The sequence below is a fragment of the Halichondria panicea genome, chromosome 1 (genome assembly GCF_963675165.1).
Source record: "Halichondria panicea chromosome 1, odHalPani1.1, whole genome shotgun sequence".
Classification (NCBI taxonomy): domain Eukaryota; kingdom Metazoa; phylum Porifera; class Demospongiae; order Suberitida; family Halichondriidae; genus Halichondria; species Halichondria panicea.
The window spans coordinates 11,922,920-11,949,082 of NC_087377.1; the positions used below are offsets into that span (position 1 = coordinate 11,922,920).

General features: G+C 43.1%; 2 protein-coding genes and 2 long non-coding RNA genes across 6 annotated transcripts; all 4 read left to right on the plus strand.

Annotated features, from left to right (window-relative positions):
• Window positions 1-11,363: 11,363 nt before the first annotated feature.
• LOC135347808 (uncharacterized) lies at window positions 11,364-13,572 on the plus strand. 2 transcript variants are annotated; one of them, XR_010398554.1, is made up of 4 exons: window positions 11,364-11,643; window positions 11,859-11,995; window positions 12,054-12,191; window positions 12,852-13,572. It is a non-coding gene; the product is annotated as an uncharacterized LOC135347808 (long non-coding RNA). The 2 variants fall into 2 exon arrangements; XR_010398553.1 differs by having other exon boundaries at window positions 11,367-11,643; window positions 12,087-12,191.
• Window positions 13,573-16,270: 2,698 nt separating this feature from the next.
• Window positions 16,271-17,941, plus strand: LOC135347814 (uncharacterized). The gene is made up of 4 exons (XR_010398555.1): window positions 16,271-16,399; window positions 16,507-16,978; window positions 17,043-17,639; window positions 17,761-17,941. It is a non-coding gene; the product is annotated as an uncharacterized LOC135347814 (long non-coding RNA).
• Window positions 17,942-18,159: 218 nt separating this feature from the next.
• LOC135352065 (uncharacterized) lies at window positions 18,160-19,191 on the plus strand. The gene is made up of 3 exons (XM_064551223.1): window positions 18,160-18,286; window positions 18,362-18,578; window positions 18,635-19,191. The coding sequence occupies exons 2-3, from the start codon at window positions 18,434-18,436 to the stop codon at window positions 19,189-19,191; spliced, it is 702 nt and encodes a 233-aa protein (XP_064407293.1). The 5' UTR covers window positions 18,160-18,286; window positions 18,362-18,433.
• A 1,106-nt stretch (window positions 19,192-20,297) lies between these two features.
• On the plus strand, window positions 20,298-22,795 carry LOC135347818 (uncharacterized). 2 transcript variants are annotated; one of them, XM_064545898.1, is made up of 7 exons: window positions 20,298-20,418; window positions 20,556-20,879; window positions 20,971-21,246; window positions 21,295-21,477; window positions 21,531-21,749; window positions 22,171-22,362; window positions 22,411-22,795. In XM_064545898.1, exons 1-7 carry the CDS (start codon window positions 20,358-20,360, stop codon window positions 22,677-22,679), a joined length of 1,524 nt encoding a protein of 507 aa, XP_064401968.1. In that variant the 5' UTR covers window positions 20,298-20,357; the 3' UTR covers window positions 22,680-22,795. The 2 variants fall into 2 exon arrangements, with proteins under 2 accessions (XP_064401968.1, XP_064401978.1); XM_064545908.1 differs by having other exon boundaries at window positions 21,534-21,749.
• The last annotated feature ends 3,368 nt before the right edge of the window (window positions 22,796-26,163 follow it).

Below are 26,163 nucleotides of genomic sequence, written 5' to 3' on the forward strand. Positions count from 1 at the left end.
GAAGTCTCTACATAATGATATAATTAATAATATGTACATAGTCCTGAAGAGCATTGTCTTGCTGATCACCAAACGAAGTGCCTTGAGTTGATCCAACATCGATAATGTCTCTACTTGTTGGAACTGGAATTGGCTTCAGTAGGTTCAGTAATCTAATCTCTTGATTTTCTTTAGATTCCATATAAAGTACTAGTAGTCTACTATACTGTCTATGGTCTGTCTTTACCGGTAAGGCTAGCTAGCTGCAGTCTAGTCCAGATCAGATCAGAGTACAATAACAATGGTGGTAATTGTGCTTTATTTAGAATGCTAGCCACCCAGAGGAGGCTGGAACCACTTGACCTTAGCTAATTAAGGTCACTAGTTGGATTTATCCAAACTTCTCTTGCAGACTACTTTAAGCCTAGTTTTTAGTGTCCATCAGTTTAAAACGTTATTTTTCAGGGGGGGGTCAAATTTTGCTCAGAAGCAGAGACACATGGCGGGCCTGAGCCAAGAAGTGAGACACATGGCGGGCCATTTCCTGGTACACAATTAAATCAAGAGAAGAGAAAATTTGTTACTGTTTTATTCTCAATTTAACAGTACTGCGACTATAACAATAACATGAGCAGAGTTTTAATAGCAAAGAGAGTCTCATAATGTTCCTCCTGAGCACAATACAACACTGTTTGGCCTGCTGAGAGAAATAAGAAGATTTCCTTTTAAAATTCATGGTTTAATAGTGGGTAAAGATCGCTATAGAACTTTCTGAACAGGCTGAGAAAATTGGTGGGTAAAGATCGCTATATAACTCAATGAATGTTTTCGGCAGTGTAGCCTAGTTAGGCACTTCCAAGTTCTAGCCAGTCTTCATTGCACATCATTAATCTACGGTCTACATCCTGTTGAATGTGCTGGTTTAGCTTGATTGCCCGCCCTCTAGGGCTAAGCTTGAAGAGTATTGGAGGAAAGCTGAGCACTAGACTCAAATACACAACATCATGCAAGGCATAAAAGCCTAGCCTCGAGTCACGACTTATTTTAAATCGGCTGAGCCTCGAGGCTAGTTAAACGTCACACTACCCTGACTGACTGAGAATCGCACTGCTAGCATGTTAAGCATTAGCTAACTCAGTCGGTCAATAACGTCTTTTTGTGATAAGGAATGCCAAAGTTGTGTAAATCTAATCATTATAGACAACGTGAGTCCACCGTACCGTGAATACGGTACCATTCCTCCAACAAAAATAAGTGTGATTAAATGAATAAATAAAACATGACTTAGATCTAGTCTGTGGTAGGGGATGATAGTGTTTTTGCCATCCTTGCTATCAGAGCTGGTGGAGTACGAATGTGCGTCAGGAAGGCACTGCTTTCCCATCTTCCTAACGTTTTTATCATTGAATCTTCAATATTCGCTTTGGCAGCGGTTGAAGCTGCCCCGATACGAAAACTGTGGCCAGCGTAGTGAGTATTATTCAAGCCGAGTGCCGATAAGGCTTCCCTGATGCGTGGAACAAAGCTCTGTTTTGTCAGGAACTTCCCATCGGCGTAAATAAACAAGGGGCCTGAATGTGTACCTCGAATCGCAATGTATTGTAAGAGGGCTGCTACAGGGCATAAATCGTCATCTGTTCTGCCAATTATCACAAGCGCACCTCTCTGGAATTGGTCTGTCTTGGACTGCTTCAAGGTGACAGAGATGTAGGTCGGGCCAGCATGGCTATCAACTGCCAGATCAGCAAGGAGCAGGTCCTTGTGATTGACTGCATTGGCAGACGAGCAAGTAATTTCTCCCAACCTGAAGAAACCGAAAAAGCACAAACAGCTCGCAGCCCAAAGCATGACTGTATCTGGTTGTATTGGTTCAACAGACCATAGTGCTTTTATCTGCCTCAAAATGTCTGGGGTAATAGGCAGCCTAGGTTTTTGGGGGTGAGAGATTGCTTTCTCTTTTCTAATGCCTCTCTTGACTAGCATGAATTTTTGCCAAGCCACTTGCTGAGGTTCGGGAAAATTATGAAGGATATGCAGGTGACGCAATGCCGAGAGGTAAGAATTGATAGTGGAATATGATAGACCACTGCGAGCTAAATATGATACATATAAGCAAAGCATAGATTGAGTAATAGGGAGTGACACAAACTGAGGGGGTAACCTAGCACAAAACTCACAAAACTTTTTAATTCCACTTTTGTAAGTTTTTTGGGTGGACTGAGCTAAACCTTGTTCAAAGTAGCGTTGAACATCCGCCTCCAATGTTGTGACATCCAATCTGGCCTGGAGCCCATCAACATTTCTAACAACTCGAAAGGTATTGCCGATACCGCTGTTACCGAGAGGTTGGACTTCTGTAAGAAAGCAGAGAGATTGTCACGTGACAGATCATCAGCTAAATCATTATCGATACCACAAATATGTTCAGAAATAAGATTGAACCTGTAGTAAGCTTCGAAAAAATGCAAACAACGGAGCAAATGCATCATCTGTCTGTCCTTGCAAAAACGTTTTGAAAATGCTGCGACTACTGCCATATTGTCACACCGAAAGAGGACCTTGTCCCCTTGCCAACAACTACCCCACAAAGCTGCTGCAACTATAATGGGGAGCATTTCTTTGGTTGCGATATTTTCAGCGGCATAACTTTCATATAGAGCCCATGGGATCTGAAACCAGTGATGCCTGATATATGCACCACAGCCCCAGGAACCCGAAGCATCCGACGTAACAATCGCCGACGGAATTGTTGTGCAACAGGTAGAGAACAGGGTGATGCCATTCCATTTCTCCATAAATGCTAACTACCAAGCTAAATCGGATCGAACTGCCTCGTTTAGACGTACGTGATGATGAGGCTTGGATAAACCCCCTACAGCCGTGTAGATACGCCTCAAAAATGCCTTTCCTGGCTTTATGATACGAGCTGCGTCCTCCAGTGTACCAGCCAAAGACTGGAGATCTTTTTTTTTTTCGTTGCATTCTTTTTGCTAGACCACGAACGTAGCATCTTTAATATTCGTGCCATTTTCTCTGCCGGGAGGCGAAGTTGCTGGGCAATCGAGTCTATCTCAATGCCTAAGAATGTAATAAATGGCGTAGGAGTGACTGTCTTTTCGGGTGCTACCTGAATGCCCAGAGTGGCACACATCTGCAGCAGCATTGACAAATTGTCTGCACACTCCTCCGTATCTTCTCCCCCAATTGTTATAAAGTCATCCAAGTAATGCTCAAGGTACGTGACACCGTTTTGCTTCACGATCCACTGCAGAGCATCAGCCACTGCATTGAATATCTTGGGAGCCGATCAGAGGCCAAAAGGAAGGACTGTATCCACGTAATATTGTCGTTCCCAAAAAGTGCCGAGTAGTAGCCGATCATCTGGATGCACTGGAATTGTTCTAAACGCACTTTTAACATCCATTTTTGCCATTAATGCTCCTTTGCCGGCCTTATAAACCTGAGCTGCAACGTCAGTGACTTTTATATATTGCAGCGAGCAAAGTTGTTTTTGAATACCGTCGTTTACACTTTTGCCCTCTGGTGCTGAGAGATCAACAATCAACCGCCATTCGCCTGGCTGATGCTTTTTCAGTATTACCCCAAATCGACTGACTTGAGTCGGTAATGAGTGCCAAGGAATGGTACGACCCTTAACAAGCTCTTTTGCAATATAATCTGCTACAATTGAGGGGTGTGCAGCAGCTGAGATCATGTTTGATTTTGCCGAGATTACGTTAGACTCTCGATTGTAGCCCAAACGAAAACCGCATCGAACACCATTGCTGATGTAATAAGCAAACAACCTATCCGGATGGTTCAGTAAACAGGCTTTCCAGGCCTCGGCATTTAGTGGTGTGACAATTCGACTCAGCTCTGCTGATGTCACAACAGTATGCTCAGACTGCCTGAATTGCTCCAGGGCGACTAAATCAGCTGTGTATTGATAGCCTGCAGCAAGCAAATAAGAAAGCCATTGTCAGGAAGTGTGAGAACAAACAGTATCACTACTGAATGCTCTCAAGGTCATACCACAAGGGTAGACAAAAATAAACTGAACAACTGATTTAGAGCCACCTTGATGGATACAGACTTCCTGCAAGCATGCTGCAAATGTGACATTGCATGCACATAATAATACAAAATGCTGTTCACCACATGTGCATTTAAAGCAAGCGGCCCATGAGCAATCTGATAAGCATAAACAGCTGAGATGAGTAATAATAATTATAGCATAATAATTATTAATGACTAAGCACACTCAGATATGTATATATAGTAGTATAGTTCGTTGAGTTCTCAGTTTTTTGCTTGTTTGTCTCTCTAGAATGGCCTACTACGTTTTGCAGGCTTTCCCGATCCTTGGCACTTTGAGGCTGGATGTGGCTTTTTGCAGAATTTGCATAAATGCGCGAATCTGCATTCTTTATACTTACACTTGGATTCGCCGATTGCATTGTAGAGCCTGCAAATCTCCACCCCTGAATTTACCGGTCTGCTGAATCCCACATCGGGTGTGGGATACCCTGACCTCAGGTAGTTTTTATCTGCTTCATTGCAGTCGGCTGTCTGGTGGTCGTGTCTCAAACAAATTCTGCAAACCGCGTTCCTCTTTGCATTGCCTGCGAGGCAGAATTGATAAAATGCAACATTTAACTTCGACCAGTCCAGGCACTTTTCGTATGCCGCTTTCCGCCGATATGCTCTGTCATATGCCAACCAACCGTCTCCTTCGTAATCCGTGTAGCATCTTACAATGATGGATTGGTAGGCCATCAATTGAGGCACCTTAGACGGGAATTTGTGAGCGAGTATGCTCACCAGAGTGCTGTAGCACTGTATCCACGAGAATATAGAAGAAACTCCCTTCTTAGGCTTGCTCGCACTTGCATTGTGGCAACAATGTGACGATGATTCTGAATAGCTATCTTGCACCCAAGCCTCGGGTAGTAGCTGGTTCATTTCGATGTATTCCAAAGACCATATTTTTTTCATTAGCTTTTCAGGTACGGGCACAACCCCATCACCGAGGTATAAACTTGCTACCAATCCCTCGTGACTGATAGACTGTTGGGGTAGATAGTTACTCTGAGCCTCAGCTGCTCGCCATATTGTCGATGTATTGGGTATTGCTGAAGCTGGTTGAGATATGAGGTGGGACTGATGGTTGGATGCACATGCCTTGTGTCCCGGCACCAGATGGCAGCAATGATGCGACTGTGTGCAAAGGGGGTAGCACCCCTAGTCCCGCAATCGTGCCTGCAATGGAATTAATACATGAAGCGGACTGCAGTGCCAATGTCCTCCATGCATTTGAGATTCCACCTATGCAGCTATAGCTGTATATTATTTGCACTGCCGAAATATACAAATACTCTGATCGCCTTTTTGCTGAAAATGCCAGAAACACTCACTGCTACTATTTGCTCACTTGCTATATATAGTGCATGCATGACCGCTGAGCTGAATGTGTGCAATACTAAGCTCTTTTTGTAACACCCTACACCTCTGCATGTAGAGGTGTTTTGCAAAAATGCGAAAGTAATGTTGTCACTCCCGGTAACCGCGCCTGCGCACTAAAATTGTGCCTGTGGCCATTATTACACAGCGGTACGCATGCGCAGGATTATGTGGAAATCTTTGGGGTATGAGGAGTCTCCCTGATTAACTCCGTTTAACCAATACGTTTAAACGCCATTTAATGCATTCCTTTTTTATACAACAGTCCTCTAAATTATAGAACTTGGAAGCACTTTGGCGGAATAATTTCTATGAAAAAATCAGCAACTCTTCTGGTTTATATTAAGCACATGTGCCCTAGATTGTGTCCTAGGAAATGGCCCGCCATGTGGCTCACTTATTGGCTCAGTTACTGGCTCGCTTGTTGGCTCAGTTATTATCCTGGCTCGGATTGTGTCCCAGCTAGAGTTGCCTTGTGCACATGCGCAAATCGAGATTTATGCTGTGGATGTAATGCGCATGCGCGCTCTGAGTCAACAAGTCTACCAGCACGAGGAACTAAGTCTTGCTACCTGCTACCTGCTACCTGCTACCACACATCACTCCCATCTCCATCTCCATCGCTGTGCTGCCGGCTTGGAAGGAAGGCTTTGAGGCTTTGAGGTGCTGACTTTTATATTTTCATTTATTTATATTTTCATTTATATTTTCAATTAAATTTAGTGTAGTGTAGTTGTGTGGTATTGGTGATCACTCCCTTAATGTTAATGTGATTTGATTGGTACTAGAAGAACGTAGAGTAAGAAGCTGTTTAGCTGTTTTATTTTTTTTATTTTTTTTTTTTGTCCGGCCAGCTGCCCTCTCTTATGGCCTCTCATGCTCCGGCCACTGCTCGTTGTTGCCGGTGCAATGGTTCTGCTAAGTGCCTGAGATGTGCCTGTGTCAGATCTGACTCCCCATGCTCTCATTGTCTCCCTGGGGAGATGCCATAACACTCTACCTCAAGGCACATCGTCCTCTTCCTCTGGTCCTCCCCAAAACTCAATCTCGGATCATGATCCCATCAGATCTCACACACCGGGCTCTCTTCCTGATTCTCAGCTCCCCACTCTGGATAAGGTCCTCAGTACCCACATTCCCACTCTCCATCACGTCCCCAAAGGGGCCCGAGACTCCTGTGCTGCTTCTCTGAGTACCTCTCTCTCATCCACTGTTGCCAACCCAACTGACTGTTCCCTCTGGCTGAAACTTACTATGCTAGCCAAGTGCGTCCTAGCAAGCCCTGCTTCTGGCCATCGCCTTGGACGGAGACCAGAGGGGCCCGGGGCTGAGCCAGGGGGGAATGACTTAACTCTTTTCGAGACAATTGACTCCGTTAATTTGATTGGTGATGGGGTAGGGCCAGGGGGAGTCCCAGGAGGAGGAACCTGGGGGTACTTGCTTAGCATGTCTTTCAGGACCGTTTCGTCTGCTGGGGCTGCTCCCTCTGAAGTAAGAGCCTTCATGGCTTTTCTGTATTGGCCGTTCTGAGCGGCATGTAAAGCCCTTTTGGCATTTTGGTTACGGAGGTTCGTCGGCTGTTTGCGACGAGAGGCTTGAGTTTGACTGCTCTCCACTGCTTCAGTCCAGAGGCCTAGGCAGTCCCCATCGTCCCAACGTTTGAGGCGAGACTTTACTAGCCACCTCCGTGAGGCTGTTCTTTGCCCGTCACCAGATCACGGGAATAGACTGCTCTTCTCTCTAACCAGCCTGGTAAACCTGCTAGCTTCTGGCCGTGCTCCACCCTCCATCATACCTCATCTCTGTGGGGCAACTCTAATCGCTATTAAGAAGAAATGTGGAGGATTACGCCCAATTGCCATCGGTGAGTCTCTTCGTCGGCTCACTTCGAAATGCCTCGTTTTCTCGACCCGACCCACTGCTCTTCCCCACTTTCTCCCAAACCAGCTGGGCGTTGGAGTAAAAGGGGGCTGCGAAGCAATTATCCACGCAGTATCCAGCCACTTCTCCTCAAGCCCCAGCGACGGGTGCTGGACTCTCCTTGTGGATTTTTCTAATGCATTCAATAGCATTGATCGGGGAAGCATGTTTCAGGAGTTCCGCAAGCACATCCCCTCTCTCTCCCCCTGGGTAGAAGCCTGCTACTCCAGCCAGCCCAACCTTCTTCTGGGAAGCCACTCCCTACTCAGCTGCAGCGGAGTTCAACAAGGGGATCCTTTAGGCCCCCTCGGTTTTGCCCTCACACTCCAACCCATTATTGATTGCATTCAATCTGAAGTCCCAGGCCTGGCCCTTAATGCGTGGTATTTGGACGATGGCACCCTAATCGGTTCGCCCAACGACCTCTTGTCTGCTCTCGAGATCATTGAAAGAGAAGGTCCGAGAATTGGCCTCCACTTAAATAAAGCCAAGTCTCTCCTCTATATTCCTGCTGAGGCTGATCAATCTTGAGAGTATCCTGGGAGGACCTCTATCGGACTGGTCGTGGCAGAAGGCATCCCTCCCTTGTAGTAAAGGAGGGCTTGGGCTGCGTAGTGCCCCACTTCATGCCCCTGCTGCATATCTGCATGGACTCCTCTCTTCGCTCGGCACCCTTGGTTGAAGGACACCTAGGTCACCCTCCTCCCCCCTCGATCTTCTTAGATGAAACAGTGTCAGCCATTGCCTCCTCCTCTGCTCGTCCTGACTGGCAGACTCTGAACGACATCGACATTCCCCTCAGACAGGGAGCCCTCTCTGCTGCTATTGATGAATCCGTTCTGAAGAGCCTGTTAGCCTCGCCCCCCACCACTAGGTCACGAGCACTGGCCCTCGATCTCCACTGGTCTCCCTCACGCTCACGACTGGCTGAACGTAATCCCTTCTCCCTCACTCGGGCTTCACCTCCAAGATCGTGAGTTTCGCTCATGCCTGTGTTACTGGCTAGGGGTCCCGCTGCACAATGACCAGTTCACCTGCCCTGAGTGTCATGGTGTTGCTGACTCCCTTGGTGACCACCAGGTGGGATGTGGAGGCAACAGTGACCGTATCAGCCGTCACAACGCCGTCCGTGACGTTGTTTTTAAAGCGGCTCAGTCTGCTACTCTGGGCCCCTCAAGAGAAACTCCAGGGCTTGTTCCAGACTCCGCTTCTCGCCCTGCAGACGTCCTCCTCCCCAACTGGATCAATGGTCATCCAGCGGCTCTTGACGTCCATGTCATTTCTCCTCTCCAGTCTCTCACACTCTCTCACACTGTCTGAGGCCGCAAGGACCCAGGGCCACGCTCTCCAAGTGGGGGTCCAGCGTAAGCTGGCTTCCAATCTCCCCAGCTGCAGGTCTGTGGGTATGACATGCATTCCCCTTGTGGCCGAAACCCTGGGAGGCTTAGCAGAGGACTTCATCTCAACCATCCGTGATATCGGCCGGTCAATTTGTCTCCGCTCAGGTGCGGACCGACACTCAGTCACCATTAAACACCTCTTTGAGAGAGTCAGCATAGCCCTTTGGCGAGGGAATGCTTCTATGCTCATTTACAGGTCACCAACTCTATCACCTGTGCTTGATGGGCATACCTAAACTTACTATATGCTAGTTTGTTCTTCATACCTTTACCTTACTTAGATTTCGATTTATATCTGTCTACCCGTTTGTACTTACCTTACCTACTCGTTTCGCCATAAAGGCTTAAAAAAAAAAAAAAAAAATTGTACCTAAACTTACTATAATGACTATCACCTGTGCTTGATGGGCATACCTAACAGTAGACTCTCGCTATTCCGGCTCTCTGAAATGCGGCCACCTCGATATACCGGCCATTTGGTTTGGCACGGAATGCTAGCTATATGTTTTCTGCACAAAACTCGACCTGAAGTACGGCCACCTCGCTATTCCGTTTACCGGCCAGTGCTGTCTGTCCCAAACAAGGTTTTCAATGTAATTTTATACGTATATTACGGCCGGATATGACGTTTTGGGTGTGGTTTAGCAAATAAAAATTGAATTACACTTAAATAGAGAACAGAATGATTCATTATCTTACATTATCCTCGAGACAAGAACCGCAAAAGTAGTCATTAGATTCGAGGTAAGGTCGTTTTTAAGCCGCGGCTATTTTCTGAGATGCAGCCACCTCGCTATTCCGGCCAAGCTGCATGGTCCCAAGGTAGACTCGCAAGCCACTCCCTTTTCTCTGATTGGACGGGGGCGGGAGAAAAGGGACTGGTGACTCTGGGCTAGTCTCGAATACCCGCCTCAACCTAAAAGCTTGAGTCTGGTCAAACTCACATATGAACTTTGTTCTGCACAGTCAGCAAAGTCAAGTGGGCTACACGCCCACAAGCATAGTGATAAAGCCACAAGCCACCGCATGTTAGGGACAGAACATACACAGAGGGCCGGCTATATCAGACAGTGTATCAATTAAGGCTAGGAGTTGAAAGCCTACGAGAAAAACACTGAGCTTGAAGCCATCATTGCACAGAGCTAGAGGGCCATGAAACCATGGTCCACGGTCACATTCACATAAATGAGCATTTAGGCTGTTAATTTCGACAAGGTGTTCCAAAGGTCCTGTTGCTAGTCTGGAGAGTTCTAGTATCACATCCTTACAACTTTCTCCATGAATTTTCCTACGTCGCCTTCTGTCAGGGGCTAATTCTTTCTACTAGTAACAATCCATGCTGCCATGGCGGTTAGCTATAATGATATTCATGTAGACTATAATTTTATTCATGTGTCACACCCACTTGTGGTCAATTAAATGTCCAAGAAATTCCTGGACACACTTGAACCAAACCTCAATGTGAGTTTGACCAGACTCAAGCTTTTAGGTTGAGGCGGGTATTCGAGACTAACTCTGGGCTACAGCTTGTGTAAATCAGGAATGCTATTAAATATTAATGTCACGTGCAAATTATCCATTTATTCTGATGCGTCAAAAGCTAAAGACACACAGAAGACAAGTATACAGATCTATCTAGCCAGCCTTTAGATCCTTGTACCAGTGTCTGTTGTGCCACAACTTGTGGATTAGCATGGAACAGATGATGAACGTAGAAATCTTGGCAGTCCTTCTTTGAACCGAGGAGTGGCAGCGATTTAAGACAGCTTGTACAAGTCTGACTACTCTCAATTCAACTGCTGCCGTCTGCCATTACCTGTCTTGTATTGTACAGGTTATTAAAAGCTTTAGGCAACCAATGACTTTCGGCTGCCAGTTCTCATCACGTAAAACTAAAACAAGCTAATCTCTGCTGGTGTCTTAGATGACTATATCCTAGCTGAATGCCTGATGATGTTATTACTCCATCATCTTCTCTTTTCTAGCACTAGCATCCATTCTTAAACTGTAGCTAAGAAGCCCGCGATCACTTTTGCAGGCTACGCAATTCTACTTAACCTCACGCAATTTTTGGATCACGTGGAAAAATCAATGAATAATCTCTACCCAAATTCTGGTAGAGACACAAAATGTGTCCCAGAGTCACCAGTCCCTTTTCTCCCGCCCCCGTCCAATCAGAGAAAAGGGAGTGGCTTGCGAGTCTAGGTCCCAAGGGTGACCGGATTAACGAGAGTCTACTGTATATGCTAGTTTGTTCTTCATATCTTTACCTTACTTAGATTTCGATTTATATCTGTCTACCCATTTTTACCTTACCTACATTGTACTCGTTTCGGCTTAAAAAAAAAAAAAAAAAAAAAGATTGTGCCCCGCCTATTGTCCCGGCCCGGGTTTTGGCTCGCCTATTTGCCGGTGTCATAAAATTTTGGGCCCCCCGGGCCTAGAATGTAACAGTTTAGGCCCCCCAGGGGGTCCAAAATGTTAACATTCTAGGCCCCCCACTGTGCCCTAGTCGGGCGGAGTCCAACCAACGCTTCGCTCTGGGTTGGGTATCAGTACACGTAGCAGTTTTGTTCCACTGGTACAGTTGCTCCGCCATCTGACAGCTCACGTGAATATATTTGCAACCGTGACGTCATCAACAGCAACAAAATCACAAAGAAGCTCCGCTTGATAGTGTGTAGGTTAGTGGCAATAGCTGAAGATACAGTCCTATAACTCAAGCTATAACGTCTGATACTGGCTGCATAGGTGTTGTAGCAACCACCAAGCCTTAAATAATGCCATGCCTCTTATTTTTGAAAGAGGTTGCACTGTTTTTGTTACAAAAAGCTACCACCAGCCCCCCTGGAATTTTTACTGAGACGGCGCTTATGGAATAACGGTGAGCGAGTACAAGCCAGTTTTAGCTGGTAGCTGTTGTACAAGCCTTTAGCTACAGTGTATGCTAAGTAAGGAACAGATTCGTTGTTACCAAAATTTTTTGTCACTTGTTTTAGCATGCCTAGTAAAGCCACACACAATTTGAGTACAAGTAAAAACATAAACAATATTTTAAGCATAACAAACAATATCTTAAACATAACAATTTAATCTTAGTCTAACTCAGGCTCTGATTCGGACTGACTGGTTTGACTGTCACTCCCTGTATTTTGTCCGAACACCCAGTCGACGATGTCTTCCCCTTCTCTGTCTGTCAATCTGCCTGCCTCCACATCTTCTTCCAGAGATATAATGTGAGTTTCCTTCTGTTTTGACCCTGCTATGTTATTACCACAATTTAAACACTCACAGCCAATTGAACAATGCTTCCCCCTTTTCTTGCAGCCACACTGTCCAGTCAAACAACCTGTCAAACACTTGCATCCTTTAAGGAGTGAGTCGACTCGATCACAGACAGCCTGTACGTTGGTGGCAGTATCCCATTTAATGGTGAGCTCATTGTCTGTGATACTCCAACCGTAGTTTTCTAATGGCTCTAATGTCATAATGGGTTGATCAGATTGTTGCCACATGTGTAGAACCCAACACGATCACTTCCAATGAAGCAAAAGTGCATCATCAGATGGTATCATCTCGTTTTCAAATTTGACCCTGCCCCAGATATTTTGCCTTATATTGTCTAGCCAAATAGAGTGTTGTTCTTTAACTGTTAAATTTTGTTCAGACAATGAATGGTAATATGTAGCTGGTGAGTTAGTGTCAAATCCTGTTGCATGTTGTTTAAAGTAAGCTGTTCCCACCAGACGTACAAATGCTAAAAAACCCAATTCGTACTCTTGATTTGAAAGTCTTACATTTGCTAGGGTGCCTGGGGTCGAGCTTTCCAATCCTGAAGATATAAACTTAGTGTTCTGGTAAAAATATCGTAAAAATGTTGTTTTTCCTATTTTGCTAAAAAAGGATATGTAGTCACATCCACTTTAGCGCGTCGAAATGCATCTTCTATGAGATCTTTGGGTTTACCGAGTGACGCTAGTATAGCATCTGTACATTCCAATACACTACATATGCTTTTTTTGTTAGGTTTGTCCCATCGTGGTGCGTATGTATCATCCCCTAAACAGCGTGTTATATCTTTTCTACATTTAGGACAAACCTGACGAGTGAAATCAATGTTCAAGGAGGCTGCAAGGGTACGTGCTGGCTCACTTCGCCAGTTGCTTGGACTACTCATATTCCCACTGACGCCATGGCACAACTCACATACTCCGTTGCCTGCAACACTGTCACTGACTTCCCCAAAAGAAAGCTGCCTTCTAGTTTTTCGCTTACTAGCTAGACACTATTTTACAAATGTTTGTATTAATTTTTTATATCATTATTGTGTGACACAACAAACCTGGAATGTCTATGATGTGCCATAGTCTGTGTGGTGCACTCCATCTTGTGGGACTCCGTTGGTTTGACATGGAAATTGTGGTCAAGTTTTGCAAGCTCATAATTTTTGCTTCAAAGCTGGGTACAAGCAAAATGTTTTTGCAAAGTAATGCTCAAAGCTTACAAATTTTGTTGATACCCATCACGTAGCTTCACTTTGTTAGCAAAATTTTTTGTCACTTGTTCTAGAGGAGTACTATCATATGACATAGAGTGCTATTTGAGCTCGTGGAGCCAAACTTATAAAAGCTTAACAACTATTCTCGTGTATGCATGTAGACTAGGAACAGTTCTACGTGCCTGAGCTCGTTCGTGAGTGTATGTACAATACTTCGTAGAATATAAGTGTGTGAATATTTAATTACTTTTAGTATTAGCTTCATTTTGATAGCGGAAGTTGAACTTCCGTTGCAAATAAATTTGTGTACTTACCGTATAGCGCGAAATTTTCGAGGCACTTATATTTCGTGGATTGGCCTCTAAAAGTATTTTCGTTGCACAATGTTCGCGGAATGACTGCTTTCCGGAAGCCACGCCTTTAAATCTTGCACGTTATAGCAGGTACATGTAAAGAACGATTTTCGTGGACTTAATTTTCGTGTAGGATTGCTAACCCACGAAATCCACGAAAATTAAGCCCCTCGAAAATTTCGCGCTATACGGTATAATACAGTGGTTTGCATAACAGTTGTCCAGAGCAAATAAGGCATAGTAAAACCACAATAATCCTTTTAAGGTACTCAGCTATGAATATCATCATGCATGCTACTCTAGGTGGCTGACTTTTCTTCATACAAGTATTTGAGTTATAATTATTGTATCAATCCTTACTCTGTAAGGAGTCCTTACTTGTTATTCTGGGCACTGTAGTTACAGAGCAACAAAATCCCACACCAAAAGCCGGAAATCGTTGGTCTTTTCTCTCCCTACCCGATTACCCACTATAACAATTTTACTGTTCTATTAATCACCACAAAACCACCATTAATATTTACATACACAATGGTATCAGCATATTGTCTTAGAAATGTTCCAATCATAAGATATTTACATTTATAAGTATACAATAGCATAATTATTATGATATTCATAGCTGACTACCTTATAAAGATAACTGTGGTTTTACTATTGACTGTATTGCCTTAATTTGCTCTGGACAACTATTGTGCAAACCACTGTATAGTACTTCCGGAATCTTGGCGGAACAACTGGGTACTTGAGACAGAGTATGAATATTGTTTAATCTTAAGTGGCTGACAACCGCATGGCTCAGGGGTGCAATATAAAGAAATCAATGGATGGCTATTCTAGCTCAGAGGAGGCGCGAAGCACTTAACCTTTGCTAATCAGGTCTCTAATTGCCGTTGTGTTAATTGCATGCCAGTCTCATAAATTAGCCGCCCTTCCTACCTGAGGGGGGAGAGACCTTAAGAAGGGCGGCTGATTCAAGAGCCTAACCATAGGTACACAGGAGTGAACTGCTATTATTAAAGATCTCTCTCACTTGCACTGAGGAGATATCAAGCATTCAAGAGCTTCCACAACTGAATATGTGAGATGTGGAATGCTTCTTCAGAGATATGGTGGGCACATTTTACACTTCACATCGTCAAGTAAAATTGGAGGAAAGTTCTCCCAAACGAATGGATCCCTCGTTGCCATCAATTATTACTGTTTTATCAAATGCCTTCATTTGATGTACGTGCGAATATATACTACAATGTGCCAGTTGATCATCCTCCTCCTCCCTCACAAGTTACTGCAATATAACTGACCACAACTGTTTATAAATTGGACATTGATAATCATGAGCATTATATTCATGGCTAACAGCTATTAATACGTGTATAATTATGATGCATGTTATTGCTGCACTTGGTCGAATTTCAATAGAAATGTACAACAAAAAATGACATGAGCGGTGAACAATGCTATTAGAACATGATTGTTTATAGTCGTGCGAGTGTTATACAATTAAATTAATGCGAAATCGACCAATGCAAAATTAGGTTAGGCGACAACAGTACTTAATGTGTACTTCAACATTAATTTGATGGCCATACACCTTTCGTTATTATGTTAGCAAAAAAACCCTGGGCCCACACGGTATATACCAGTCACTGATATATTTAACCCACATGAATGTTACAACAGTAATGTCATTCTTTATGAGGGCATCGTACACAGCATCCTGTGCTTCCTTCACTACGTATCCAAAGGAACCGTCTACAACGCAATTGCATTTGGAGTCACAGGATTGTCAGGTTCAACTTGTACTTCTATATATACGTACAGGGACACCTTCGTCAATAAGTACACTTGCTTTTCAGAGTACTTCTGGATATAGTTACATCCGATCACCTTGAAAGGTATGGTGTGTGACTGTTTCAGACTCTGCGTCTGAATAGTCCGGGGTTCCGTTAGCCAAAAACAAACAGTGATTCCCCTCACTATTATTACCGTCTTGTCTTGTGGATGTAGCACCTGCCACTTCCAAATAACAAACACCTTGCCGTCTTTAATTCTCAATCCATCGACATTGACCACATTGGCAAACTCAGGTGTGAATACTAATGAGGAAGAATGCTCGAGCTCATCAAAATCTTCATTTGTCGTATCTTGAACTGGTTTGGCAACAACAAGATCATTTTGGACTTGAATGAGCGTCACATGCACATTAACTGAGCTGCTCCTTCCCACAGTCGAACACAGGGCGGATGAGATTTTGGCCAGGCTTCTCAATAGCTGGCCTTTGTTGCATGTAGCATGCATGTACGGTCCACTTTATACGTATATACATTGTAAATGAGGCCTCGGGCTCTTCTGCTGTGGTACATGCATGGTCCTGGATATAACTTCTTTTAATCATAGATGATGGCTTCTTATAGCTGATTGTTTTGGAGTGTTCCCTGACATGATTCTATTGATGGCAAGCTCTTTCATTCAAGCATGATACTAATGGACAAAGCAAAGGGAGTGCTATGACACTATGACTTCTAGCTATTAGTTATCTGTGAACCCTCACCTCAGATCCTGTCAGAGAGTGTATAAAAGTAGCAAATATGTTAGCAGGCATGTTACTAAATCTACTATGGAATCCAAAAGTGATGAAGGAAGATTTACCTTTGAAGTTATCCATGCTTTCATAAGCAGGAATGAGTACCCTTCATCCTTTAGTAAAGAAGACAAGCGTTCCCTGAGGCGGAGAGTTAAATGCTTTGATGCAATGGATGGAGAATTGTACTATGTTGGATCTACCCGTAAGAGACAGTTGCCATAAATTACCTAGATATTGTACATAATTATAGTTATCGCTATATATTTGTGTCTACATACTGTTACATGCAGTATTACATTTTCAAAAAAGGTGATGAGAAGAGGCTTGTTGTGGAAGACAAGGAGCAGAGGAAAAGGATTATAGGAGCAATCCATGATCCAAGTCATATGGGAGTCAACAGAACATTGGACATGATCACAGCCAAGTATTATTGGCCTGGTCAAACAAATGAAGTCAAAGAATATGTAAGTGAAGCCGGACTTTACTATATATTATTGCTTTTAGTGTATTTGCATGATCTACTTATTTCTTATAGGTGAAAACATATACCAAGTGCCAGTGTACCAATCCTAGACTACTAAAACCAGCATCAACTCTCCACCCAATACCAGTGACACCAAAGGTTTGGCATACAGTTGGGATGGATTTGATTGGCCCTCTGACAGAGACACCCAGGGGCAACAAGTATGTCATAACGCTCACCGACTATTTCAGCAAGTGGGCGGAAGCAGCCCCACTACCAGACAAGACAGCACATGGAGTAGCTAAATTCCTTTATTCTGTAAGTGCACTATAGCAATAATTATTATGCACATCATTTACAGCAAATCAATCTCTCTTAATAGGTTATGTGCAGAATGGGCTGTGCAGAAGTCATCATCACTGACCAGGGTCGGGAATTCGTCAACTCACTCTCAGCCCAGTTGTACCAGAAAACCAACACCCAGCATAGAATCACTAGCGCTTACCACCCTCAGACAAATGGATTAACTGAGCGGTTTAACCAGACTCTTTCTAGGTGTTTGGCTAAGACTGTGAATGACAACCAAGATAACTGGGACGAGAAGATCAACACGATTCTCATGGGGTATAGGGCATCGCGTCAGGCATCGATTAAGCATTCTCCTTACTTCATGCTCTTCCAAGCTGAGATGCGTTTGCCGATTGATAGTGAGCTACTGCCCGGTCAGCCTGAAGAAAGAACCCCAGAAGAAGTTATTGAGCATCTTTTGAAGAGCCGTGAAGAAGTGTTCACAACAGCTGAAGCCAACATCAAGTCAGCACAAGGCAAACAAAAAGAAACGTATGACAGAAAACACCAGCAAGTCAGCACACTTAGCGTAGGTATGAAAGTTTTGCTGGAGAATACTGCTCAAAAGCAGAGAAGGGAGGAAAACTGGACTCAAGATGGCTAGGTCCATATTTCATCAACCGAGATTTAGGTAAGTTATTATTATATAGTGATATAATAGTTATATCTATACAGCCTGTATGTTATATACAGCTAAAATGAATTCACATGCACTATATATATAATTATATATATTATAATTATGTATATAGGTAAGGGCTTATATGAGCTAAAAAACCTTTCTGGTCAAATACTCAAGAAGAAGGCGAATGTCTGTCGGCTGAAGTTGTTTAATGAAAGGAGCTTGTCTAGAGACAATAAACAGCCACCAGAAGGCGATCGGCCACCAGAGAAAGACGACCAACAGCCACCAGAGAGAGACGACCAACAGCCACCAGAAGGCGATCGGCCACCAGAGAAAGACGACCAACAGCCACCAGAGAGAGACGACCAACAGCCACCAGAAGGCGATCGGCCACCAGAGAGAGACGACCAACAGCCACCAGAGAGAGACGACCAACAGCCACCAGAAGGCGATCGGCCACCAGAGAGAGAGACGACCAACAGCCACCAGAAGGCGATCGGCCACCAGAGAGAGACGACCCACAGCCACCAGAGAAAGACGACCAACAGCCACCAAAGAAAGACGACCAACAGCCACCAAAGAAAGACGACCCACAGCCACCAAAGAGAGACCCTAAGTCAAACAAATGTAAGACTAAGGATGTTTTCAAGAAGGTGAGTGTTGTGTCTCAATCAATTATCTTTTGTCTGTTACTGTACCTTTACTGTACTATTCTTACCTTATCATAGACCGAAGTACAGTGGGTCAATGAGCTCTCTCTCACGGCACATGACAGAGAGATACTACTCGCCCCAACAGGCATGCTGTCTGACAAGCATGTGGATGCTGCAATGATACTTTTAAGTGGCCAATTCTCCAAAACATCTGGGTTGCAATCGTCACTTAAAGTGCAGTTTCGTCTTGGTTTTCGCCCAATTGATTTGGACAAGCGCACGAGGGTTCAAGGTGAGTTATGTAAACTGTCTCAAGATTATGAAACAATTCTTTTTATTATATATTAGGAGTGCAGATACTGTTTGTGCCAGAACGTCATCACTGGATCCTGACAAGTTGTATTGAAGGCAGTGTCTATGTGTATGACAGCCTGCAGACAGGCACTAAGGAATTTCCTAGATCTGTAGAAAATCAACTACTCCAGCTCTACCATCCCACACTTAGTCCACCACAACGTCAAGCAATTGGTTTACTGGCAGAGTGTCCACCTGTCCAACAACAACAAGAGTCATATGACTGTGGCCTATTTGCTATTGCATGGGCATACCACCTCTTAGTTGGAGACTCTTTAAACACGCTGACACTGGACCAGCAAAAACTCAGACGGCATTTGGTAAGGTGCTTTGAAAAGAAGAAACTATCAAGGTTCCCAAAATCAAGGCAGGAGACCCCTCGAAGTGAGATAGTGTGGGTATCTGTAGTAGCTTCGTGCTACCAGTGCATAAGGCCTGACTCGTGGAACGACATGGTGCAGTGTGATGGCTGCGACAGGTGGTACCACATGAAGTGTGCACGTATAAAGAAAGCTCCATTCAGTGACTGGCACTGTAAAGACTGCAAATAGATAGCTAGTTTTTCTGTTGTTGTACTTGTTCAAGTTTTGAGATGCATCATAATAACCGCTGAGATACTTAACATTTTAGGCCCCCTCTTAAAAATTTAGGCCCCCCATTAACAGCGCAGCAGCGGTAACATTATGTGACAGTACATTCTCAAAATACACCAATACAGTCTTCTATGGTCTTCACAGTCTATGCAGTGCCAGTTACTGAATGCAGCTCTCCTCACACACACACATTTCATGCATGTACAGTAGTATACCACTGGTCTCACAGCCATCACACTGCACCGTGTCATTCTATGAATCAGGCCTCATGCAGCACGAAGCACATAGGTGCCAACTGTCCCGAATTGGTCAGGACTGTCCAAGATTACCCTTGTCCTGAAAGGAAACTGCTATTGTTATTCTACCATGATACAACAGTTTCTCTCTTGACTTCTATCTGTGATTCCACATTACTTGAGAGCTGAGCCAGTGATGCTATTGGAGCATCCCCACAACAATTTACATCTTCTATGTATAGGAAAACATGGAGGAAGATATGAATTGTTGTCTTTGCACTGAAATTGTGTGTTTTATACTTTTTTGTCCTGAAATTTGGCTGAGAAAGTAAGCACGAAGTTGCAAATAATTATGGCGATAGCTATGCAACAACATCGATTGTCTTACAGGCAGATCCAACATTGCAGAGCTGCATCAAAGCATTTAACTCTTATAGGTAAAGCATGAGTAACTTGAAAGGTAAATCTTCCTTCACTTTGAATTCCATGATAGAATAATAATGCAAACATTTTTGCTACTTTGATACAGAGTCTTTGCATGCATGCAGTCTCTTTGATGCTTTGTCAACTAATAGAGCTAACCTTACCATATTATTATAATTATCTCTTTGACTTTGTTCTATCGTGCAGAAAAGGATAGCAGAAGAGGGGAGCCTAATCTCACAGTGGGGGGCCTCGAATGTTAACAGTTTGGACCCCCTAGGGGGCCTAGACTGTTAACATTCTAGGCCCGGGGGCCCAAAATTTTAAAATTCTATGCCCGGATGGGGGCCTAAACATGGGGGGGCCCAAAATTTTATGACACCGGTAGTGTTAGCAAACCCTAAAATTAAAGTTGAATGCTGCAAGAGCATCAGTCTAATCATAGATAAAGAAGAAAGGGATTGTATGGTCCGACTAATGTTTGCTGTCATTCTAGTATTGTTAACTTGCCATGGGCAAGTGGAAGGTAAGCTAGACTAGATGGTCATTTTTTCTAGCATTAAGAGCTCTTACACTTGAATGCTCTAAAAATGACCTAGTTACTTGGGCCTAGATTCGAGTTAATAGACAAGTGTAGTAGATTATACATATTAATAATTACAGCCACTTTGACATCCACCTCCACTGTGGCGGCCTGTCCTGATGACATTGTCACCTTTACCTGCACTCTGCCTGGTAACGTCTTAGCGTGGAACATCATTCCTCCACAAGGTCAAGAAAATAATAATATGTTCAGAATTACACTAACTGCCAGCAACACCGATGAAACACAAGGTAATCCAGCATTCCGTGCTGTTCTCACTGACTTTAGTGGACCCCTCACTGCTACTCTCACCTCACTGTCTGAGGCTTCCATTGTAGAGGGTACTATGGTGTTGTGTGAGGGAGAGGGCTCACTAGAGGGTCCTCTTACTATCACTGTGGCTGGTGAGCGTTGACTGTTTTTTGTTTTGTACAGTGTGAACAAGTAATTAATACACCCAGATCCAAGAAGTGATTAATTATAATACACCCACAGATTCACCCTCCTCTCCACTCAACCCAAGAGTATCCGCCACTCAAAATCAACCCAGTTCTTTTAATATCACTCTGGACTGGGACCCTCCCTCCTCTACTGGTGGTGTGTCTGCCAGGTATGTCCTCACCATCTCTCCAACATCTCTCTCCGGGTCACCAGTAACTGTGGAGACCACCTCGGCACAGATAACTATCTTCTACAACACTCCCTACAATGTGACCATCAGAGCTGTGAACTGTGTTGGAATGAGCCAAGAAGCTTCAATTGAGGATCTGAGTAAGCCATTTCATGGTCATGCAACAATCATGTATACTTTTAATACAGTTGTGTGCCCCACACCGTCTACTGCTACCGGTGTTACTATCACCAACACACCTCCGGTCACTATTGGTGGATCTATGCTCACCTTTGCTTGCAATGGAGACAATGAAGTGATAACCTCAACCTGTGGCAGTAGTGGATGGTCTCCTGATCCTGTGACCTTCGACTGTGGCATCCCAGTTACAGGTATATCATACATGAGGAATTAACTCTCCAAAGGGAATGTTGATCTCGTGCAGTAGATCCCCCAGTCACCTGTGGTTCTCCTGCTATACCGTCCAGAGGTAGTGTGGACATCAGTGGAAGGCTACCACCCTTCTCACTGGGTTCACAGGTCATCTATCGCTGTGACGATGGACTGTTCCCCCCTGATGTGAGGACCAGCACATGCACTGATGTGGGGGATAGCGGAGAGTGGGTGGAGAATCCTGGGAGCTTGTTATGCAGGGAGAGGCCAGGTGAAATGTAGTTGGGCCAAGCCAACTTCTACATGTAGGCAGGCTGATAACAAAAAAAAGCTCATTAAAAAATTAAGGGAGAGTGGGAGTTTTTAGACTTAGGGAAATTGTTAGGCTTCCCAAACCACACTGGTAAGTGTGATAACAAATAAGCCTCTAGAGTGTGTGGCGTTGGAGTTTCACAAAAGCATCCTTGAAGCATGTAAATAAGTTGGCTTGGCCTTGGTTTAGAGGCATAATTATTTCTTTCTAAAAGTTGTTTCTGCAATGTAAAATTGTATTATGAAAATTGTATTATGTATGTACACCGCCTTTGTTCCACACTTAGTACATGTATTCAATGGCAGGTTATTGGATGCTCGTGTTGAGCTGATTGAGATACAAACATGTGCTCATAGTCATTTTCTGACCGTCCCTATAGTCAACTGCACTCTTCCTACTGAGCCTTGCAATGGTGCTATAGTTGAGTATGAGAGGTTGAACGAGACAGTGTTGGAGGGAACAGTGCTGACTTACCAGTGTGACAATGGACTCTCACTGACTGGACCCAACACCATTACTTGCACTAATACTGGAGTCTGGAGCACTGAGCCTGAGGCAATCATGTGTGTAGGTCAGTAATTGTTTGCTATCCCAAAATTAATACAGTCATATCTCACAGTTTCTACTGTCGCTCCTTTGTTCTCCACTTCTGCAACTGTCGCTATCAGTGTGGTCATCACTTTCATTGTCACTCTAGTCATTGGATTCCTCACTGGACTGCTGGTGATGTATCTTTTCTTTCGTAAGAAAGCAGTGTACTTCCCAGCAACTGAAGGACAAACTAACACAGCGTCCACTGCACCAGCTGGTCCTGTTTATGAGGAGGTGTCACCCAAAGAGGAGATTGAACTCAACACAAACCAGGCGTATGGACCATTAGGACTGTGAAACTCTTTCACTCTAGCTTTATGAATAGCATTCAACAAGTTACATTGCAATAATTATCATTCTGTTGGTATTTTGTTTGTTAATAGACTCAGTGTTTTTGATAGCGTATAATTATAACCAAAAGCCCATATTAAATAAGAATTCTAGATCGATCTCTTATTTATATGCATGGGCTCCTGGTATAACTTATATATGTAAAACCTACGTATTAGTTAATGTACAGTTATAATTATAGAGGGGTTTATGACAGTAAACCTCCCGACCACGAGGGCGTAGCCCAAGTTATAGACCTATGTCGTTTTTCTCTCAATCAGAAAATTGAGTATATGTGTTTTTTCTTCATGAACCAAGTGATCGATCAAGCTCAGCATGCAGTTATTAATTATGCCTCCTTGTGCGGTAATAATAATATTATTATGTGCATTTTATACCCTAGCTTTCAGTATATAAATTGTTAATTGTTTTCTTTGCAACTTTCATAAAATAATAATGGCATTGTTTATATTCAGCATCGGATATGTATAATTGAGAACAATGCAAACAATAGCTGCATCTGTTCACATATTTAAACTGATAAACAAAGAGTAAATGTACACATAATTATATTGCTAAGAAAAACAACAAGCTATATAATTGTACATTGTATACTGTTCTTTCAGACTTGTCAAGATTCCTGCAGCAAATACGGAAATACATCAGTACATAAAGATCTGGCATAAAGTTAGGATATTAATTAAGCAATAATAATGCCATTATGGGGTGAGATTGTGGGGGTAGAAAGGAGGAGAGAGTGAGGGATTATGAGAAACAGAGAGAGTGGGGCTGAAGTGACTGAATGTACGTACATAGGTAAAGTCGTCCTAAGCCTAATTAAGCTTAATGAGCAGGGCTTTGAGTTAATGTTAATAATAATTATAGTAAACCATAGACATTACGCAAAGACTCACATTGGTTTGTGTTGTTCTATTTTCTACCTCTGAGGATCATTCTCCCTAGCACCTGACAGAGTGAGGTGAGACAGTCCACTCCAGCAGACTGCACCAGGGCATTGTCACTGCTCTGGGGGGAGAGGGGGGGGGTACATGTGGAGTATGTAGATCTACAATAGGAAACAAGGACACAAAGTGTTTCTATGCTATTGAGTCCATAGAAGATGCAGCTCGAGCTAGGTGTCTCTTGAACACTCTCTCACCCAGTAACTTGGCAACTGTGGACAGAGAAAGGGAGAGAAAATATTAGAGCAAACTTGAACATACTCAAAAAGAAGTGAGAGAGAGAATTTCAAGCTGGAGAATGGAACTGAAGGGGGAGGGGGGGAGGGGTACAACATTTATGGTACCACATGCACATCTACAAAAGTACCCTTATCACACACATCTTTGTACATGATCAGTACACCTAATCTACATAACATCAACATACCTTTATCCCATACCCCACTACACCCTCAATCACACAGCATATCTATGGGAGGTGATCACCGCCAAAATTAGCAGTAAAAAAATGATGCTGTTTTTTTACAGAGGGTTTTAAAAAAATGGTGCTGTTTTAAAATGATGCCGTTTTTTTTACAGAGGGTTTTAAAAAAATGGTGCTGTTTTTTTTAGAGGTGTGTTTTAAAAAATGATGCTGTTTTTTTACAGAGAGTTTTAAAAAAATAAGGTCGTGGGTGTCTTTGTCTTCCATCTCTAGCTCTCTTAGCAAAGCCATGTGGAGAATGTCCTTCTTTTTTGCCTCCACCATGTGTTTAAAAGTGGAGGCAAGAAAGAAGATCTCACTCAGTGCATGTACGGTGTCTGCCCATTGCCATGCCTGCTGTTGCTCTGGTTCTGCACTGCTCTCTGAAATACAACAAACTCTCTACAAAATAGATCTACACCTCTCTACAAAAAGGAACATAAAACCCTCTGTAAAAAAACAGCATCATTTTAAAAAACACCATTTTTTTAAAACCCTCTGTAAAAAAAACAGCATCATTTTAAAACAGCACCATTTTTTAAAAACCCTCTGTAAAAAAAACAGCATCATTTTTTAAAACACACCTCTGTAAAAAAACAGTATCATTTTTTTACTGCTAATTTTGGCAGTGATCACCTCCCATACATATCCACACACATCACACACCCTCACTCTTCTCCATGGCTCTCCTGGCTTGTGATAGTGTGAGTCCATACATCATCCTCTCCTCATGCTGGGGACCAGTGAACCACAAGAGTACATCTGCTAGTCTATGTAGGCTGGATCGTAATGGATACGATGAATCTCCCCAAATACAGCCATTCCAGGACCAATATCAGAGGAGCTGAGGAAATGGGGGAGGATGAACAGTAGTAAAATAATTGCTTCTTAAAACACAATCATCTATACTATTAAGTTACCTTAAGATGACATATTTTCGCAAGTATTAATTTCTGCTATTTCTGCGAATGAGAGTTAAAATCGCAAACATGTTTACTCACAGATAATTAGAAAATGCAATGAACTCATTAAAAAACTACTTGCGAGTACATATAAACGCTATGAATAACATTAATTTCACAACTTGAGCAGAAATTAGCAGAATTTAAACCAACAAATGAGCTAAACAGTGAAAACGCAAACAAATCTACATGTGAAAATATGTCACCTTAAGGTAAACACAATCTTTCAGACAGATGTTCAGGAAGCTTCAAGCACTCAATGTGCAACATATTGATTGCCTAGCAGCAGCTTACAATCACCTCCCAAACATCAGTTGCATCAGACTGAAGAGTTTTTCCCCTTTTAGCCAATTCTCTTTCTGATAGACAAGAATGTTGTTTGAAAGAAAATTCCAATAATTATATGATTCAATGCTTATACTGATATTTCTAGGCACAGCATAATGATCAGAAGTGCATTGGCGGATCTGCATAATAATCTCGCAACACCCTCTGGGCAAAACCATGAGCATGCATGCATACAATCTTTTAGCAAAGCCTAAAGAAGGCAAACCACCACGCAGATGTGTTGTATTAGCCTCGAATCCAGGCGTATTTTAATCCGCCTGGATTCGAGGCTAGTGTTGTATCAAAAAAAATCAATCATCATAATTACATGCATATAGAGCACAGTAGGGTAGAGTGATTGGTGTGTGTGTGTGTGTGTGTACACAAAAATGAGCTGTTTAAGCAAACTAAACACTTTCATGGACTGCTTTAACCGCTAATAGGACAGTGGTTGAAAAATAAACTTGTAGGCGATCTTCGAAGGCGACAAAAACAGCTGTTTTCTAATCGATATAATCGGTGCTTTATAGATTCACGATCATTCCCCATAACAATGTTAAAAGTCATTACGGTAAAAAGTTATTGTATCCGTTTTGCCGCTGCATGTGTGCATGCAATGAAGCTCAATGCACGAAGTGAATGCTCTATGAGCATCTTGTTATGATTATATTGTCTACGAAAACTGGAAGTGTAATTAAAAGAAGCTATGAATAAATTATCATAAAGGAAGTAAACAA

Coding starts and splice junctions, on each gene's coding strand:
- LOC135352065 (XM_064551223.1), top strand. CDS start 18,434: ATGCTGTCTGACAAGCATGTGGATGCTGCAATGATACTTTTAAGTGGC. Junction 18,579..18,634: donor CAAGCGCACGAGGGTTCAAG/GTGAGTTATGTA, acceptor ATTATATATTAG/GAGTGCAGATACTGTTTGTG.
- LOC135347818 (XM_064545898.1), top strand. CDS start 20,358: ATGGTCCGACTAATGTTTGCTGTCATTCTAGTATTGTTAACTTGCCAT. Junction 20,880..20,970: donor TCTTACTATCACTGTGGCTG/GTGAGCGTTGAC, acceptor ATACACCCACAG/ATTCACCCTCCTCTCCACTC. Junction 21,478..21,530: donor CTGTGGCATCCCAGTTACAG/GTATATCATACA, acceptor GATCTCGTGCAG/TAGATCCCCCAGTCACCTGT.